The 18,054-nt window shown below is 53.7% G+C and overlaps 1 protein-coding gene across 2 annotated transcripts in view; it reads right to left on the bottom strand.

Annotated features, from left to right (window-relative positions):
* Positions 1-18,054, bottom strand: part of BRF1 (BRF1 RNA polymerase III transcription initiation factor subunit) — a 70,227-nt gene that overhangs the window by 26,181 nt on the left and 25,992 nt on the right. For both annotated transcript variants that reach the window (XM_065871406.1, XM_065871407.1), the window contains 2 exons: positions 17,205-17,378; positions 1,629-1,660 (listed from right to left, as the gene is read on the bottom strand). In XM_065871406.1, coding sequence (XP_065727478.1) covers positions 1,629-1,660; positions 17,205-17,378 — 206 coding nt within the window. The remainder of the gene's footprint in view (positions 1-1,628; positions 1,661-17,204; positions 17,379-18,054) is intronic.

Raw genomic sequence — 18,054 nt, 5'->3', positions numbered from 1 at the left:
TGCCTCTGAGGGGCCGGGGCCCAGGCACGTGAGTGCCTATGTGTCAGCCTCACTATCAGGGGGGACAAAGGGACGTCCTGCCAAGACCCTCAGGGTGCAGTGGGCCCTCCACAGCTCCTGCCAGAGGGTGTTGGCTGTGAGCTGAACCCAGGGAGAAGCCCACCTTGGTGCGCGTTGAGTGAGAACGGAGTGAGCCCTGAGCCTTCGGCTCACATCCTCTAAGTGCTCAGCCCTCGGCAGTGCAAGCCTCCAAGTGGGACCCTCACCCGACACGCGTGCTCCACACCCACAGTCAGCTGCAGACATGTGTGTCCTGTGGGTGCTGAGCCTGTCCCAGCCCCTCCAGGGCGGGGCCGGCATGGGAGGCTGGGAGCGGGGGGCTGGGGGGTGACGGTTGCCAGGTCACCTCCCACCTTCCCAGTGCCCAGGCTGGGCTCTGCCCAAGACCAGGGGGCCCGAGGCTCACCCTTCCACCTGAGGTGTTAAAACTGTCTGTGTGTGTCCAGCCTGAACGTACGGGGTCTCACTGGTCAGCACAGTGACTCTCCGCTGGGCCCTGATCCAGCCCCAGGTGAGTGGGTGCATCTACTCTGTCACCCTCTCCCACTTGAACCCTGACTGGTGTCCCACTTCCCAACGTGTGAAGCAAGAAAGTAGTGGAGCACCTCCCCCTCCCTCCCAAGTGGTGCCCAAGCACTTCTGGAGCGCTGTCCTGTGCCAGCCCTCACTCCTGTCCTTCCTGGGAGTCACCAGGATGGAAACCACGCCACGTGGCCTTGCCCTGACCAAACACAGCACATGGAGTGCTGGATTTTCACGATTCCAAGGGATTATGTTTAGCGTGACCCCTGAATATTTCAGCAGGGCTCCTGAGAGATGCCATTTATAAAGGCACCTGGGAGAACACAAATACAGGTGGCATCTGAGTTCAGTGAAGGTCTGTCTGCCGGCACCGAGGGCACTGAAGGCCCAGCACCGGGGCGGCACAGCACCAGGCTTGCGAGGAAGCTTCCCCGTGGGGGTGGGATTCCTATGGATTCTGCATGAGTCCTCACACTGCAGTCACGTCTGCTTTCCATGACATTGGTTTTCCTTCCGAGCCCTCAGTGGAGTGATCACCACAGAGCCCAACTCCAGGGCACGGGGCCAAGCTCGCCCCAGCCCCAGCGCCATCACCAGGGACAAGTGCGGAGTTGCAGTGGCTCCGCCCCGGCGCTGCTCCCACCCCATGAGCGTCCCATCCACACAGGTGTCCCTCTTGTTGGGTCCTTCCATTACCGTCAGGCATTTGGAAATGAGAGGTGCCTTCCTGGGACTCAGAAAGCAAGTTTCCCTAAATAGACTGTACATGTAAGTTTTTATATTGTTTAAAATGTATGCATGTGAGTCCATTTTTTTTTTCCTTTTAAAGAATCTCCCTTGCCTTGGACAAAGTTCACCTGGGTCTCTCCATTGGTTCTAAGGCCAGGGCTGCCCAGCCCCCGGGACAACACCATCACCCTGTGTCCACTGTCTCCCTACCCACTCCATTTGCCAGTTTCCAAACAGAGACCCACACCCTGTGTGTCCTTCGCCTGTGGACCCTCCCAGCCGGGGCAGGAAAGGGCTGAGAAAGGAAACGCATCTACCTGGAGCAGGTCGCTGAGGTCGAGGAGCATGTCTGCAAGGGGAGTCAAGGAGCAGCGCCCGGCCCACAGGCTCCGGCCACCTGACAGCTTCCAGGAGGCAGACCCCTGCTGCAGGTCTAAGCTCAGCACTGGATCGTGAGGGCAGAGTGAGGCAGCCGCGTCAGGGCTCAACTTCTGGGAGACCTCCGAGTCAGTACCGGACGAGGGGGAGTGGAGCTGGGGTGGGGGCCTGCAACACGGTTCTTGGAGTGCAACTGCCTTGGCGGGGCGGCTCCCGCATCTGTGTGGGCCCTGCCCAGCCAGGGGTCCCCTGCTCCAAGGGGCCTCCCGCCCCGGCCTGCCCAAGAAGTGCACAACCACGCTCACTGCGTCTCACGAGCATCCACTGAGCGGCTGCTGGGTGCCCAGCAGTGTCCTGTGTCCCAGGACTCAAGGCTCCTGGGGGACAGACACACACACCAGGCCGCCACTTTTGGTGGCCGGTAGGCACCACTACGGTACTGGTGCTCGAGGGGGCAGCTGTGGGGACTCTGGCGTGGGACCTGTCCTTGCTCTCAGCAGATGGTTAAGTAGTAACCAGAATATGTCCTAAGCGATTCAAAACTCAGCCAGACACATAGGGGACACAGAAATATAAAACACGAGCCACTGAGAAAGGCAACTTGTCAAATGAAGTGAACTTAGCGTCATTCATGGATATGCTATGGCTTTGAGAAGTGACTAAGAAAGAAATCCCCACGATGCTGAACCAGAGCCCAGACCAGGTGTCCAGAGGGAAAGCCTGGGCCCAGCAGAGCAAGGAGAGAGGAAGTCCCAGTGCCAAAGCCTCACACCGGGCGGCCAGCATTGGAACGTGGCCTCCAAGGTCCTCGAATCAAAGGCACCTCATTTCTCAGTCTGAAGGCAGACGTTTCATCAGAGAGTGTAGTCACAGTAAGACATAATACTACAGTGCAGACCAACAAGCTAGTGAGAAGCACTTCGAGAAAAAGAGAAGTGAAATCACAAGAAATGAAAGAAAGAGCACCGCAAATATACAAGCAGGAATCAGTGACAACAGAACAAATCAACATAGCCAAGAGACTATGCGCCCTAAGATTCCAGCTCTATGACATTCTGGAAAAGGCAGTATTGTGGAGACAGTGAAAGGGTCGGGGTGGCCAAGGGTCAGGTGGGAGGATGAACTGACGGGGCACAGGGGATTTTCAGGGCAGCGAAGCTGCTTGTATGATCCCACGATGGTGGACACGTGGCCTTTCACTCGTCAAACGCATGGAGCATGGACCACCGAGAGCGAGCGCTCACATCAGCTATGGACTTCAGTTAACGATACTGTATCAACACGGGTCCATCAATTATAACATACAGCACACTGACATGAGCTGATCACAGGGAAACTCTGTGCTGGGTGGAGAATACAGAACTCTGCACAATTTCTTCATGAATCTAAAACTGCTCTTAAATATGAAGTCTATTTTAAAAATACTACTAATAAAATAAATGCAAAAAAAAGGGCAAAAGTTTTGAACAGATGTTTCATAAGAGAAGCAAAGAGCGCCCCCCTCAGCAGCTATCACAGAAAAGCAAACTAAAGCACCCCTACAACAGCAACAGATGACTGCAGCTGCCACGCCCGCCGGCAGGGCGCCCAGTGGAACACCGGCCCTGCTCGAGGGCCTCCGACCACGTGGAGAGGAAAAAGGAATGTTCACAGCAGCTCCGTGCACAAGAGCAAAAGACCGGGAACAGCCTGGGGGTCCGTCGACAGAGACACCGATGACCTGTCACACACTCGCCCCATGGAGACCAGACGGCAGAGGCCTGCCAGGCGACAGACCTGCAGGAAGAGCACACAGCCGCATCCCGGACAGGGCGTTCCAGAACAAGCAAAACTAACCCACGGGCGTCACCAGGAGAGCGGGTGCCTCTGGGGTGGGGTGTTGGCGCCGCCCTGCATCCTGACAGAAGACCTGGTCGCACAGACACATGCACTCCTCAGAATTCATCAAATGGCACGATGAAGACTTGTGCATTTCATTTTATGCCAATTTTACCTTAAAAGGAAATAAGAACCATAAACAAATACGGGTATCTAGTCAGTTAATAAGCTGCCTGCTGAAGGGCTTGGGGGCACTGAATAGATGTCTGCACCCTACTTTGAAAAACACCAAAAAAGGACAGGCTGAGGGATGGCTGGCGGGTGGGAGGGGGCCGAGCATAGACTAGCAAGGTGTGGATGGAGACGCTGGGGTGGGGGGCGCCCACTGCATAATCAATCCTTTCAACTTTGCCACATGTTTGATATTTTTCATAATAAAATGATGGGGGGGGTGTGTGTTTTATAAAGGAGATTGGGATTCAACTTTTAACCAAGTTACAATGAAATGACATTTGCTGTCCGTGAAATGACAGTGGCAGGGCACCTGGCCCATGTCCACAGGAACGTCTAGACAGCCCTGGATCCTCTCGGAGCGGGGTGATCTGAATTACGTGCTTCCTGAACAAGCCCCCCCACCCATGCCCCATCCTGGGCCAGAGCCCACCAGCGCCCCCGGGGCCTGGGCCTCAGTGGGTCCAACTGATGGGCGTTTGGGGTTCTATGGCTTGGAAAAGTCTCCTGTCTGGCCGGCCCCTGGGCCAGTGTCTTCCCAGGAGCCGTTCCCTTTTGCTAGGCAGCTGCACCCAACCTCGGTGCAGAGACCCCAGACCCCCAGACCTGCTGGGACGGTAAGTAAGCCCACAGATGAGGCCTGCGTGAAGCCCTGGCTCGGCGTAAGTGTAGTTCTGCTGGCCTCTCTGTCTCCCTCCCATCCTCCTGGGGCCCAGCCGTATTCTAGCAGGCGGCACTTCTGCTCAACGAACACCCACTTGAGTGCCTGTCCTAGAAGAGGTGCATCGGCACAAAGAAGGGTGGCGGATAGAACACCTTCAGAAGATCCTGGACGCTCCTGAGGGTCCAAAGGCCAGAGTGCGTCCAGTGGGTTTAGAAAGCGCGTGGCAGCCCACGCTGGGCGACCACTGTCCCTGGGGCCTGGGAGTAGCTCCGCCCCGAGAGGACGGGAGACCCTCTGGCAAGCCCACACAGCACTGCTGGGAAAACAATCACAGACGGGACCTGATTTAAACTGAGACTCATTTTTGGTCAAAGGAAAAGTTTACAGAGATTTAAATAAGACAGAACTAAAGGTCAAAAGAACGCGATATTCCTCTACGCTGCCTCTGATACAGTGTCTCTCCGGGTGAAAAACTGCCCCTGCACATCCAGAAGGTCCGAAACGTCATGTGTGTGCGTGGACGCCACACCTGAGGACGGACAGTGAGGCCAGGGGGGCAGCCACGTGAGCCCACAGCACCCTCCCGGGGCCGTGCCGGACACGAGCCGGTGAGTCCCAGAACGACGGTGCCATCAGCACTGAAGAGCCGAACCTCGACGTCCCTGAGGACGACCTGCCCAGCAGCCACCCACCCTCTAACCCCGCGGGGCCCCCCTGCCCTGGCGAGCCCTTCTCCAGGCAGCCGGCCCACAGCCCTGTTTAGAGCAGGAGCCCTCAGCCACGCCGTACCAAGGACAAAGGCCACCAGGACACCTGCACCGGTTATTTCCGGGCAGTGCCGCTGTACCTGCACAGCGACATGGAGCCCTGATGTAAGTCTCTAAGAGATCACCCAAGTCCTGGAGGCAGTCCACAAAGGGGCCGGGAGTGGAAGCAGCCATCAAGGGGAGTTACAGGGCTGTGTGACAAGGCGGGGCGGCGCCTGGACGCGGGTCGTGGGGGCGTGGTGGGCGGCAGCCAGGAGCCACCGAGGAAAAGGAAGGGCTTCCCGTTGCGCCAGGGGCCCTGCCAGCTGCCCCTGCTCCCCCTCAGGGTACTGGCTGCCCCCACAGCACCAGGCAGAGGCCAAGGCCACAGCCTGGAGCTCACAGAGCCCCACCCGGGGGAAGATAAAACGGAGGGCTCGGGGACCTCCAAGACAGCCAGCCTCGAGGCGCCCAACTGTCGAGAAGTGGGCCAAACACCACGCACTCAGGCTCCCTCCAGGCCCTGGTCAGGTCCTGCTCCGCACAGGCACAAGGGCGCAGAGGCTTAACGCCACGGCCAGCGGCAGTCAGCCTGGAGAAGAGAAAGTGGGCAGGGACCCCTGTGATGGCACTGCCAGGTCCTGAGCCGAGCACACCCCAAGATGTGCAGTGAGGACCCAGACGGGCCAGCCTCCACTGGGCCCAGGCTAGCTCCCCACAACTCTCTCCCTGCCAGAGGAAACGAAGTCCCCAATTACCCACAGCTGCCACAGGTTTTCAAACACTATACCCAGCACTTCGATAAAAATTTACCAAGCATGACAAGAGACAGGACCAAATAACCAAAACCAAAAGAAAACTCAGGCAATAAAAACAGAACCACCGGGCTTCCCTGGTGGCGCAGTGATTGAGAGTCCACCTGCCGATGCAGGGGACACGGGTTCGTGCCCCGGTCCGGGAAGATCCCACGTGCCGCGGAGCGGCTGGGCCCGTGAGCCATGGCCGCTGAGCGTGCACGTCCGGAGCCTGTGCTCCGCAACGGGAGAGGCCACAACAGTGAGAGGCCCGCGTACCGCAAAAAAAAACAAACAAAAAAACCAGAACCACCAATGACCCCACTGTTGGAGTTACTAAAGGCTTTCATATAACTGCAGAGATGGAGAATTTTACCAAAGAACTGGAATCTAATCTAAAGAATCTAATGTAAAACAATCATTGAAGTTAGGAAGTTAACAGATGGGTTTAACAACCAGTTGGACACTGCAAAGGAAAGGATGAAAGAACTCAAGACAGGTCACTGGACAATATTCAGAGTGAAACAGAGACAGGACAAATTTTAAAAACGGAATGGAAAATACACAACACAACCTGAGACATAAGGAAAGGGTCTAACGTGTGTGCAACTGGGATCCTAGAAAGGGAACAGAGAAAGAATGGCAGAGAAACTGTCTGAAAAGATACCTCCCAAGATTTCCCCAAAACAGACAAAAGACATTAAGTCACAAATACCAGAAGTTCTACAAATAACAAACTGGACAAATACAAAGAAAACCACATCTAAGTACATCAGCGTCAAACCCCTGAAAGAAAAACAAAGATATTTCTTAGAAGCAGGTAGTGATAAGAGATGGTAACCTTCAAACAGTGACAAGACGATGTAATGCCCACTCCACAGCACCACAGAAGGCAGAAGGCAGAAGCGGGATGACAGCAGTAAAGCTCCAGGAGAAACACCTGCTACCCCAGAATTCCACACTCACTGAAAATACCTTTCAAAATGAGGACAAAACAAAGATGTTTTCACATAAACAAAAGCTGAAGGAGTCTTTTCCTAGGAGGCATACTGTTTTTCAGACAGAGGACAATGATCCCAGATGAAACCACAGAAACACAGGAATGGAAAGGGCAGAGCGGGTAGGTGTGAGTGAACACACTAACGGCTGGGGAAGCAGTGCCCACAGCGCCCCTAGCAGGGCCCGGAAGAGCATGTCCTGCTGGGAAAGGCCAGCTTCTAACTTAAGGTCAAGGGCACAGGACACAGTCTCTAGAGTAACCACCAAAGCAGTAATAAGTAAATAAATAACAAAGTATTTGAAGAAAAACAGAATAACGAAATAATTGACTAAGAGGTTGTAAGAAAGGAAAAACAGAGAACAAATAGAAAAATAGTAAGATATTAGAATTAAATTCAAATATATCAATAAGCACACTGAATTTAAATGGATGAAATTCTCCAATAAAAAATACTTTAAGACTTGGGCTTCCCTGGTGGCGCAGTGGTTGAGAGTCCGCCTGCTGATGCAGGGGACACGGGTTCGTGTCCCGGTCTGGGAAGATCCCACATGCCACGGAGTGGCTGGGCCCGTGAGCCATGGCCGCTGAGCCTGTGCATCCGGAGCCTGTGCTCTGCAACGGGAGAGGCCACAACGGTGAGAGGCCCGCATACCACCAAAAAAAAAAAAAAAAAAATTTAAGACTAGATAAAAAAATTAGACAAATACACATAATTATGTAACCGAGCAGGACCCTGTGGGGCCTCCCCAGAACAGGACTCCTCCACCTCAGCCAGGCCGTCCACCTGCCTTTTGTCTGTAGAAAAACTTTAGTCAAAGAATAAATTTAACCAGAGCAGTGAAAAAAATTGCAGAAAGGAAGGAAAACAGTCAAGCAAGACAAAATAATAATAGTTTAGCCATTAAACAAAGTCAAGGACCTTTAGTTCCTCCTCAAGGGTGAGAGATACTGTTCTGAGCCACCGTCCTTGACACTGTTTTACAGACACTGAAACCCCCACCAGGTGGAAGAAGTTAACTGCATGCTGCCCACACGCACCGAGACCCCAGACCAGTCGGAACCAGAAGGCTGAGGACGTTGACTCCCGACTAGCTCTCCGACAACCCATCAGAAAAGCGTCCGTGAGCTGATCACGCGCCCCACAACCCCCTCCCCCACTCTGTCTTTAAAAACCTTTCCCTGAAAGCCTCTGGGGAGCTAGGCTCTTTTGAGCATTAGTTGCCTGGACTCCTTGCTTGGCGCCTGCAATAAACCCTGCACTTTCCTTCACCACAACCAGTGTCAGTAGGTTGGCTTTACGGTGTGTGGGCAAGAGGACCTAAGTTTGGTTCAGTAGCAATTATATGCTGCTTATAAGACACATTAAATATATCATGAAGGGTTGAATTTTAAAATATGGGGAAAGACAGACCACGCACATACTCAGCAAAAGAAAGCGGGTATAGTTATACTAACACCCAACACAGTAGAATTTAAGGGGAAAAGCATTTGGTGATAAAGAGGGACATTTTATAACGTTAAGCGTCATTTCCACCAGGAAGATACAGAATCCTGAATCTGTATCCTCTTAACACGGCATCAGAATATAATGGGAGGGCTTCCCTGGTGGCACAGTGGTTAAGAATCCGCCTGCCAATGCAAGGGACACGGGTTCGAGCGCTGGTCCGGGAAGATCCCATATGCCGCGGAGCAACTAAGCCCGTGCGCCACAACTACTGAGCCTGCGCTCTAGAACCCGCGAGCCACAACTACTGAAGCTCACGGGCCTAGAGCCCGTGCTCCGCAACAAGAGAAGCCACCGCAATGAGAAGCCCGTGCACTGCAGGAAGAGTAGCCCCTACTCGCCACAACTGGAGAAAAGCCCACGCACAGCAATGAAGACCCAATGCAGCCAAAAAGAACAAAAAATAAATATAATAAAATAAATAAATTTATTAAAAAAAAAGAATATAATGGGAAACCAACAAGATAAAAGGAAAAGTCGATAAGTCCACATCTGCAGTGGGAGTTTTAACACTCTTCTTTAGAACAAGGGGACCGAAAAATCGGTAAGGATGATTTGAACAGGACTAACCAACTTGACCTAATGGACATTTATAGACCGCTCCACCCAACAGGTGCAGATACCCATTCCTTTGAAGTGCACATGACGCGCGCGGCCACCAAAATAGACCATGCGCTGAGCTGTAAATCAAATCTCAGCACACTGGGAAAAAAGGAAAATCGTTCAGTGTTTGTCCTCTGACCACAATGGGATTATACTAGAAACTGATAACACAGAGATAACTAGAAAACTCCCAACTGTTTTCAAAACAAGTGGTACACTTGTAAATGACTTAATATCTAAAAGAAATAAAAATGGAAATTAGAAAATATTTTGAACTGATCATAGTAAAAATGTAACACATCAAAACTGTGTGATGTAACTAAAACCTGCCTAGAGAGAAATTTATAGTCTCAAATTCTCATATTAGGAGAAACAGAAATAATGAAAATCCAGAACCTAAGAAAGCTGAAAAGAGTAAATTAAACTGAAAGAAACTAGAAGGAACGAAATAATAAAAGTAAATCAATGAAATATAAAATAAACGTACAATACAGATAAACAACACAGCGAAAGTCTGGTTCTTTAAGAAGGCTGATAAAAGCGCTGCTGAGGCTGCAGAGGAACTGGAGCCCTCCTACACTGCTGGCAGGAATGCAAAATGGTCCAGCTACTTTGGAAAGCGGTCCAGCCGTGCCTCACAGTTAAACACAGAGCTCCAATGAGAGCTTACATGATCCCATGTACATGAAATGTCCAGAACAGGCAAACAGAGAGTGGCAGAAAGCAGACTCCTGCTTGTTTAGGACTGGCGGCACGAGAGACATGCTTTCTGAGGCGATGACAACGCTCTAGCGTTGACCGTGGTGAGGGCCGCACACTTGTGTGCACGTAACTGAAAACCAGTGACTTGCGCAACGTAACGGGTGAATTTCATCTCAACAAAGCCATTACCAAGGAAAAGACTAAAAAAACTGGCAACCCCCTAGCAACATGGAGCAAAGAGAAAAGGGGCAAAATTACAAACATAAGACATGACAGAGGGGTCGTCACTACAAGTGCCGCAGACACGAAAGGGAAACCGGGAATGTTAAGGATAACTTTACTCTGATACATCTGGTCTCTGAAGTGACACACACAAAGCCTTTGCAAAATACAACCTAGCAAAACTGGAATGAGAAGCAGAAAGGCTGGCTAGTTCCACATCTACTATAGAAATTGAAGCCACAAGTACGATCTTACCACAAAGAAAGCTAAAGGCCCCGATGGCTTCACTGTGAGTTTTCCCAAACATTTCAAGAGGAAACAGTACTGGTCACCACTGGACTGCCCAGGGTGCAGAGCACGAGGGGGCACCTCCCAGCGGTGTCGGGGCAAGCACGACTGCGACACACCCAGTTGACGAGGACACTGCAAGAACACAGGCCACCTGCACAGCTCCACCCAAAATACCAGCAATAACTGGAGAGGGTAACTTGGCATGACCACATCTGGGTATGCAAGGGTGCTTTAACCTTAAAAATCAGTCAGTGTGGTGGTCCAACGGTTAGGACTCCAAGCTCCCACTGCCGGCGGCCCAGGTTAGATCCCTGGTCGGGGAAATAAGCTCCCAAAAGCCGCGTGGTATGGCACCCCCCAAAAAAATCGGTCAGTGTAATTAATTCACCTCGGCGCAGATTAAGGGGAAAAACCCACACGATGATCATACCAACACATACACAGACGACTCAACACCCTTCACTATAAAAGCTCCTGGCAATTAAGGAAAAGGAAACACCTTCAGTCTGTCACCTGATAAAGGCATCTTAGAGCAGACGTCTAAGGCGCTGGAAACGCTCTCCGGAGCCAGGACAGAGCCGAGGACGCCCCCCCGCCCCACGCCCTGCTTCACCCCTTCACACCCCACAGGGCACCACAGACATGCAGACAGCCAAGAGAAACACATGACAGGCATACAGATCAGAAGGGAGCAACTAAAACTGGCAGCAGACACAACTGTATACATTAAAAAAACAAAACAAGAGGGCTTCCCTGGTGGCGCAGTGGTTAAGAATCCGCCTGCCAATGTAGGGGACACGGGCTCGAGCCCTGGTCTGGGAAGATCCCACATGCCACGGAGCAACTAAGCCCGTGCGCCACAACTACTGAGCCTGCACTCTAGAGCCCGCAAGCCACAACTACTGAGCCCGCATTCCCCAACGACTGAAGCCCGTGCGCCTAGAGCCCATGCTCTGCAACAAGAAAAGCCACCGCAATGAGAAGTCCACACACCGCAACAAAGAGCAGCCCCCGCTCACCGCAACTAGAGAAAGTTCGCACGCAGCAACGAAGACCCAACGCAGTCAAAAATAAATAAACTAATTAAATTTTAAAAAAAAGAAAAAGAAAACAAAACAAGAGATCCCAAAGCTCAATTAGTAAGACTACTCACTGAATTTTGTATTTTTAGATATAACATCAACATACCTCAACTGTACTTCTATACACTGTAAACAAAAGATACCATTTACCTTAGCTCAAAACACAAATACTTAAGAATAAATCTAACGAACAAAGTGTAAGACCTCCTCATCAAAAATGAGAGAAAGCAGAGAACACCTCAAGAAATAAGGGAGGGCTTCCCTGGTGGTGCAGTGGTTGGGAATCCACCTGCAAATGCAGGGGACACGGGTTCGAGCCCTGGTTTGGGAAGATCCCACGTGCCACGGAGCAACTAAGCCCGTGCGCCACAACTGCTGAGTCTGTGCTCTGGAGCCACAAGCCACAACTGCTGAGGCAGCATGCCTAGAGCCCAAGCTCCACAACAGGAGAAACCGCTGCAATGAGAGGCCCGCACACTGCAGGGAAGACTGGCCCCTGCTCACTGCAGCTAGAGAGAAGCCCACACGCAGCAAAGAAGACCCAACGCAGCCAAAAATATAAAATAAATAAATTTTAAAAAAGAAAGAAGGGATATTGATCGATTGGAAGATTCAGTATTGTTAAAATCAATGTCAATTTTCCCCAAACTGATCCACAAACCCCAATCAGAATCCCAGAAGTTTTTTTTACAGAAATGGACAATCTGATTTTAAAATTTATACAGAAAAACAGAGGGCCACGAACAGCCCAGACACCCCTGAGGCAGAAAAACAGCTGGGATTCAAGGTCTCATGCCACAGATCCTGAGACAGGTTATAAACCCGCCATACTGAAAACAGTCTGGTATTGGCACAAACAGACCAACAGAAGGGGTCAGGGACAGCAGCAACAGGCCCCCACCTAAGTTCAAAACAGTGGTGCCACCACTGTGCACTGGGAGGAATGGTTGTCAACAGATGGCACCTTGTCACCTGGACACCCAGTGGAAGGCAGCAAACTCTGACCATCTCCTCACAACAGACACACAGACCAACTCCTTAGAAGTCCTCAATCCAATGGGAAATGTAAAACCAAAAGCTTCCAGGAGGCAACACAGGAGAATATTTCCAGGATTTGGGGCAAAGATTTCTTAAACGGGACACAAAAACATTAATCACAAAGGAGAAGATGGATAAATTGTACTTAATTAGAATTAAGAGCTCTGTTCATCAAAAGATACTGCTGAGAGGTGGAGGGCAGCCAGGACGGGGAGGCTACCTTCCACGCTGATGCCCAGCCCCGGCCTCGGCCCAGGACATGCCTGCTGGACCCCAGGGTGCGCCCATGCTCAGCATCACTGGATGCTGGCAGGCAGGACACACTGGCCAGCAGGTCACAGAGCTCCAGAGGCCCAAGGCTGGCCAACACTGGGCGGTCCTCTCCATCTCTGCCTGTCATGGGTTTGAAGTTGCAACTTCCTCACGCCCAGTGATGCTGAGTGCCTGCCGACAAAAGCTATTCAGTCACCCTGAGGCCTTCTTTTGACCACATACTCTCTGCATGATACCACAGATACATAACATCGTGTTATACATTCGCCAAGAGTGAGCCCCAAGGTAAACAAACCATGGGCTCTCGGTGATGATGAGGTGTCACTGTGGGTTCACCATTGGCAACAATGCACCGCTCTAGGGGATGTCCATCCTGGGCGATGCTGTACATGTGTGGGGACTGGGGGGTATGGGAAATCTCTGTACCCTCCTCTCAATTTCACTGTGAACCTAAAACTGCTCTTAAAAATAAAGTCTATTTAGGGCTTCCCTGGTGGCGCAGTGGTTGAGAATCCGCCTGCCAATGCAGGGGACACGGGTTCGAGCCCTGGTCCGGCAAGATCCCACATGCCGCAGAGCGGCTAAGCCCATGGGCCACAACTACTGAGGCCTGCACACCTAGAGCCCGTGCTCCACAACGGGAGAAGCCACTGCGATGAGAGGCCTGTGCACTGCAACAAAGAGTAGCCCCTGCTCGCCGCAACTAGAGAAAGCCCGTACACAGCAACGAAGACCCAACACAGCCATAAATAAATAAATAAATACATTAAAAAAATTTTTTTCTTCAATTCTTAGGTTGTCCCTGGGGAGGCAAGCAGAGGGGGAGGGACGGAGGGAAGCGGGTAATGGTAGGCTGGGGAGAAGGGAGTCCCCAGCTACACTGCCCTCAAAGAAAGAAGATCCCCAGGTGAACCTGAGGAGAGGGACAGAAGCTCATTCTGGAAGCTACCCCCCCACCAGATTTGCAGACCAGAACCTGCTGTTAACAAGACCCTGGGTGTCTGAAGCCTGGGAGAGAAGAAGATCTGAAGGTCACGGTGGGCAGGACACGGCTGTGGCTGTGGGCACGCTCTACACAGAAAGGGTGACAGGTGACAGCAGCCTCCTGGCCTAGACCACTGCTAGGGCTCACCTGCTCATACACAGGCCTGCTGGTAGTTCGGCTGGAACCCAATAAAGACCAAAGACTTAAAAAATGGCTGTGGGCAAAAACACACCTCCCACGGATGTGTTTCACGAAAAGTTGTGGTGGGATTTCCCTAGTGGCACAGTGGATAAGACTCCACGCTCCCAATACAGGGAGTCCGGGTTCGATCCCTGGTCCTGGAACTAGATTCCACATGCATGCCGCAACTTAAACGCTCACATGCCACAACTAAGGAGCCCACGTGCTGCAACTAAGGAGCTGGCAAGCCACAACTAAGGAGCCCGCCTGCCACGACTAAGACCCAGTGCAACCAAATAAATAAATAAATAACTTCCCTGGCGGCCCACTGGTTAAGACTTTGCCTTCAAATGCAGGGAGTGCAGGTTCAATTCCTGGTCAGGGAGCTAAGATCCCACATGCCTCAAGGCCAAAAAAATCAAAACATAAAACAGAAGCAATATTGTAACAAATTCAATAGGGACTTTGAAGATGGCCTATGTTAAAAAAAAAGGGGGGGGGGATTCCCTGGTGGTCCAGTAGTTAAGACTGTGCTCCCAATGCAAGGGGCTTGGGTTCAATCCCTGCTCTGGGAACTAGATCCCACATGCATGCCACCACTAAGAGTTCACACGATGCTACTGAAGATCCCACGTGCTGCAACTAAGACCTGGTACGGCCAAAACAGATAAATAATAAATAAATATTTTAGAATACATAAATAAATAAATTCTTAAAAAGCTGCAGTAACAATCTGGACACACAGCTCAGGAAGATGCGCTGGCTGGGTCACCGGCCTGGCAGCAACAGGGGTGTCTGCTCACAGCCTGAAAGTTTCTGCCAAATGCCCACCCAGGGACGGACGGTCTAGAGAGCAGGTCTCTCCGCAGCCTGCCCCGGCGAGGGCTTTACCTTCTGTGGGTCGGTGGGGGCGGGGTGGGGGGGAGGTGCTGTCTGCAGGGCCGGTGCAGCCCCAGGCAGCAGAAACAGGAGGGCAGCTGGGGCAAGGAGAGGAGTGTGAATGAAGCCTTCAGATGCGCTCTAGGGGCTTGGAATTTACGTGGAAGGAAAGGAGGTGGCACTGGCGGGGCTTCGGACAAGTCTGGGGACCCCGCTGGGGGATGGGGGCAGGGGAGTGCCGTCAACCAGAAGAGGACAGAGAAGACCGTGTCACACTTGTGCCCCGCCCCGCCGCCCCCAAACGGCCATCCTGAGGGGACCACCGGCAGGCCCAGCGGCCAGAGCGCTGGACTCGCCGCACACTGCTGTCTCAACTTCAACAGCTTCACGAGGTCAAAGTCAGGGCCACAAATGCACCTGTTCAAGGTGTACACTTCAATGGCTCGTAGTCTATTTACAGAGCTATGCAAACATCACCATAATCTAACTTAAGGACATTTTTATCCCTCAAAAAGAACCGCCCCTACCCCCACCCCTACCCCGTCACCGCCCCCAGTCCCCGGCACCCACGGATCTGCTCTGTCTGGATCTGCCTCATCGGGACGTTTGGTACTCAGGGAATCACACAACGTGCGGCCTCCAGTGCGGCTCCTTCACGGGGCGCCGCGCCGCATCCAGGGTCACGTTCCTCTGCAGGCGGCACGCCGCCGCTCCACAGTGTGGGAGGCGCCCACCCCTCGGGTGTGGGCGAGCCGGGGCTGCTGTGGGCGGGAGGGGCGGGGCTGCTGGGCCTGCTCACTCTCCTCCACCCGGGGGCGGGGCCAGGTCTGGACCCCTGGACGAGGTGCCCGCCCCTTCGCCCCAGGGGGGCGGGAGGAGCGCGAGGCGGGGAATGGAGCAGCCGCCTCCAAAGCCCCGCCCGCCCGTACACCTGTGTCCGCTCCCCGACCACCCCTGCGGCCCCCGCGGCTCCGGCTCGGGCCACGCTCGGGAGGCAGAGCGGGGCCCTGACCCGAGCGCCCCGCACCTCCCTGCAGCCCCCCGGCTCCCCACCCCGCCCGAGCCAAGGCGGGGCAGGCCTCGCCGCGGGGCAAGGCGGTGACCACGGACGGAGCTCCACTGCGCCACCTCGTGGGGCCGCCAGGGCGCGCAGCTTCATCCCTTCAAGCAACAAACGCTCCTTTTATGCTGAAACGGTACCTTTCAAAAACTGAAAGCCATTTTAGTGAAAGATTCTGATATTGAGGGTCGCCCACCCACGCACACTGTCTCGAGGACCCTTCCAGCACTCCATGCAAACGGGGGCGACGGCCAGGCCACCCGCCATCGGGGAAAGCCTGCGCGGCACACGGAAGGAACAGCAGGGGAGGAGAGAGCTCAAAGAGGCCACCGCTCCCACGAGAGACCAGACGCCGTGGCTCCCACGAGAGCCTCGCAGGACCGCCTCACGAGGAAGGGTGCGGATAACACGGAGCTGCTCCAGCTGACACCATGAAAGCAGAAACGCAGGCCTGGCTGGAAGATAAACTCTCTCAAAGCAGAAGGTAAGTAAGTGGGAAACAGGAAAGGAGACCAGAAGACAGGTCAGCAGGGCAGCAGAGTGAACACAGAAGACACAAAGGGAGAAGCCACAGTGACTCCAGAAGCCCGAGACGGGAGGCCGCGGGGGAAGAGCCGCTGGGGGCACCGCACGTGGACCTCTGAGCCTGAAGACAAACAGGAGGTGCTACAGCCTGGAGAGCAACGCAGCGTCCCACACAGAGGACCCCGAACCAGGGCATCCACCTGTCCCAAAGGCGCGCGGGACACAGGGAGACTATGGGCACCACTGTCCAAATGCTGAGGAGACCAATTTGCAGCCCAGAATCCTGCCAGACTATCCCCAAAACTTGGGCAGAAGGAAGACCACAGGGGGTCAGATGCTCAGAGGCGCCTGTTCTCAGAAGCCACGGGGCACGTGCTGTCACATAAGGAGGAGGACACAGGGCCAGGAGCGTGGGTCCTGCAAGGAGAGGCGAGGGGAAAAGAGACACGAGGAGGCAGCGAGAGCAGAGGCCAAGTGGAGGGGCCAGAAAGCCCCAGAAGGCCCTCTTCAGGAATGCGCGATGGACAGAATTCCCAACACACGCAAACGCCTGCAGGGCAGCCGAGGGCGCCCCACCGTCCAGGCACAAGGGGAGAGCAGAGCACCGTGCTCTCGGAGAAGGCGGGGCTGGCGAGGAGGGGACGAGGTCAGCAGCCCCTCGGGACACCGGCCTGGCTACAACTGGCCAACCGCAGGAAGATGCTGAAGAGTCCTCCCCAGGGGCCGAGGGGGGACGGGCACCCAGCTGCCCAGCTCCTCAATCTGTGAAAGTCTCCTATCCATCCAGACGGTTAATCCAACAAGGTGCTCCAATCAAACACAAACACTAAGCTACTGGGACACAGAGCCCGACGGCAGAGGGAGGCTGACCAAGAGCCAAGATGGGGTCCTCCAAGAGGTCCCCAAACCAAAGGATACGCGGGGTGCCTTCCGTCCGGCACACCAGGTAGAGGCAGGCCGCGATCACGTGGGCCATCTTCCGGCCACGGGTCAGGTGCTTGCTCACGGCCATCTTGAAGAAGTTGAAGGCTGTGTCCAGGCAGTGTTGGTTCAGCTGCAGCTGGTTCCCCAGGTGATGGATCTGACGCCTCCCTAGGACACAACATGAAACGTTACCGCGGGTTCCCAACCGTCCGTTAACTGACAACTTTGTTAAAAATAAAAGGGTCACACAACTGCCTCGGCAATTTAAGATGGAAAGTGAAGATCTACCCTTTTCCTTTGACACTTTTAAGTTCACTTTTTGCATGGGTTCCAGTAAAATTTTATGTATGGACACTGGATGCAAACTTCCTATTATTTCCCGTGCTGTGAGACGCTCTCCTCCAGGCTGGAGTGGCATCAGGCCCAGGGGGCAAGGGCCCTTCTCAAGGGCCTTGAGCTCAGAGTGTCTGGAAAGGGCTCTGTGCAGGCCGGCCAGCCTGGTGCCGAACACCATTAAACAACATGGCCAGCAAGTTCCACACACTCAACCTCAAACGCCCCCTCCCCGTGGGTGAGCTCCCCAGGCTCTGCCTCCTGCTCCCACAGCCAGGGGGTGGGTCACGCCCACGCAGCCTTCCCTAAGGCCCCCACGCCAGCCTCGGTGAGGCCACAGACAGCACAGGCAGATTCGGGGAGGGAGGGGCGCGGGCCCTCGCACGGCCAGGATGTCAGCTGACCCGGGCCACAGTCTGCGTCCACACCTCTTAATGAAGCAAGGCCATCTCAGAAGCTATGGGCCAAAAGACGGCAGCAAGAGAGGAAGCAGACGTGCTGCCCACACACC

This window comes from Phocoena phocoena, chromosome 2 (genome assembly GCF_963924675.1).
Source record: "Phocoena phocoena chromosome 2, mPhoPho1.1, whole genome shotgun sequence".
Lineage (NCBI taxonomy): Eukaryota > Metazoa > Chordata > Mammalia > Artiodactyla > Phocoenidae > Phocoena > Phocoena phocoena.
This window is presented reverse-complemented; position numbering and strand designations above follow the sequence as displayed.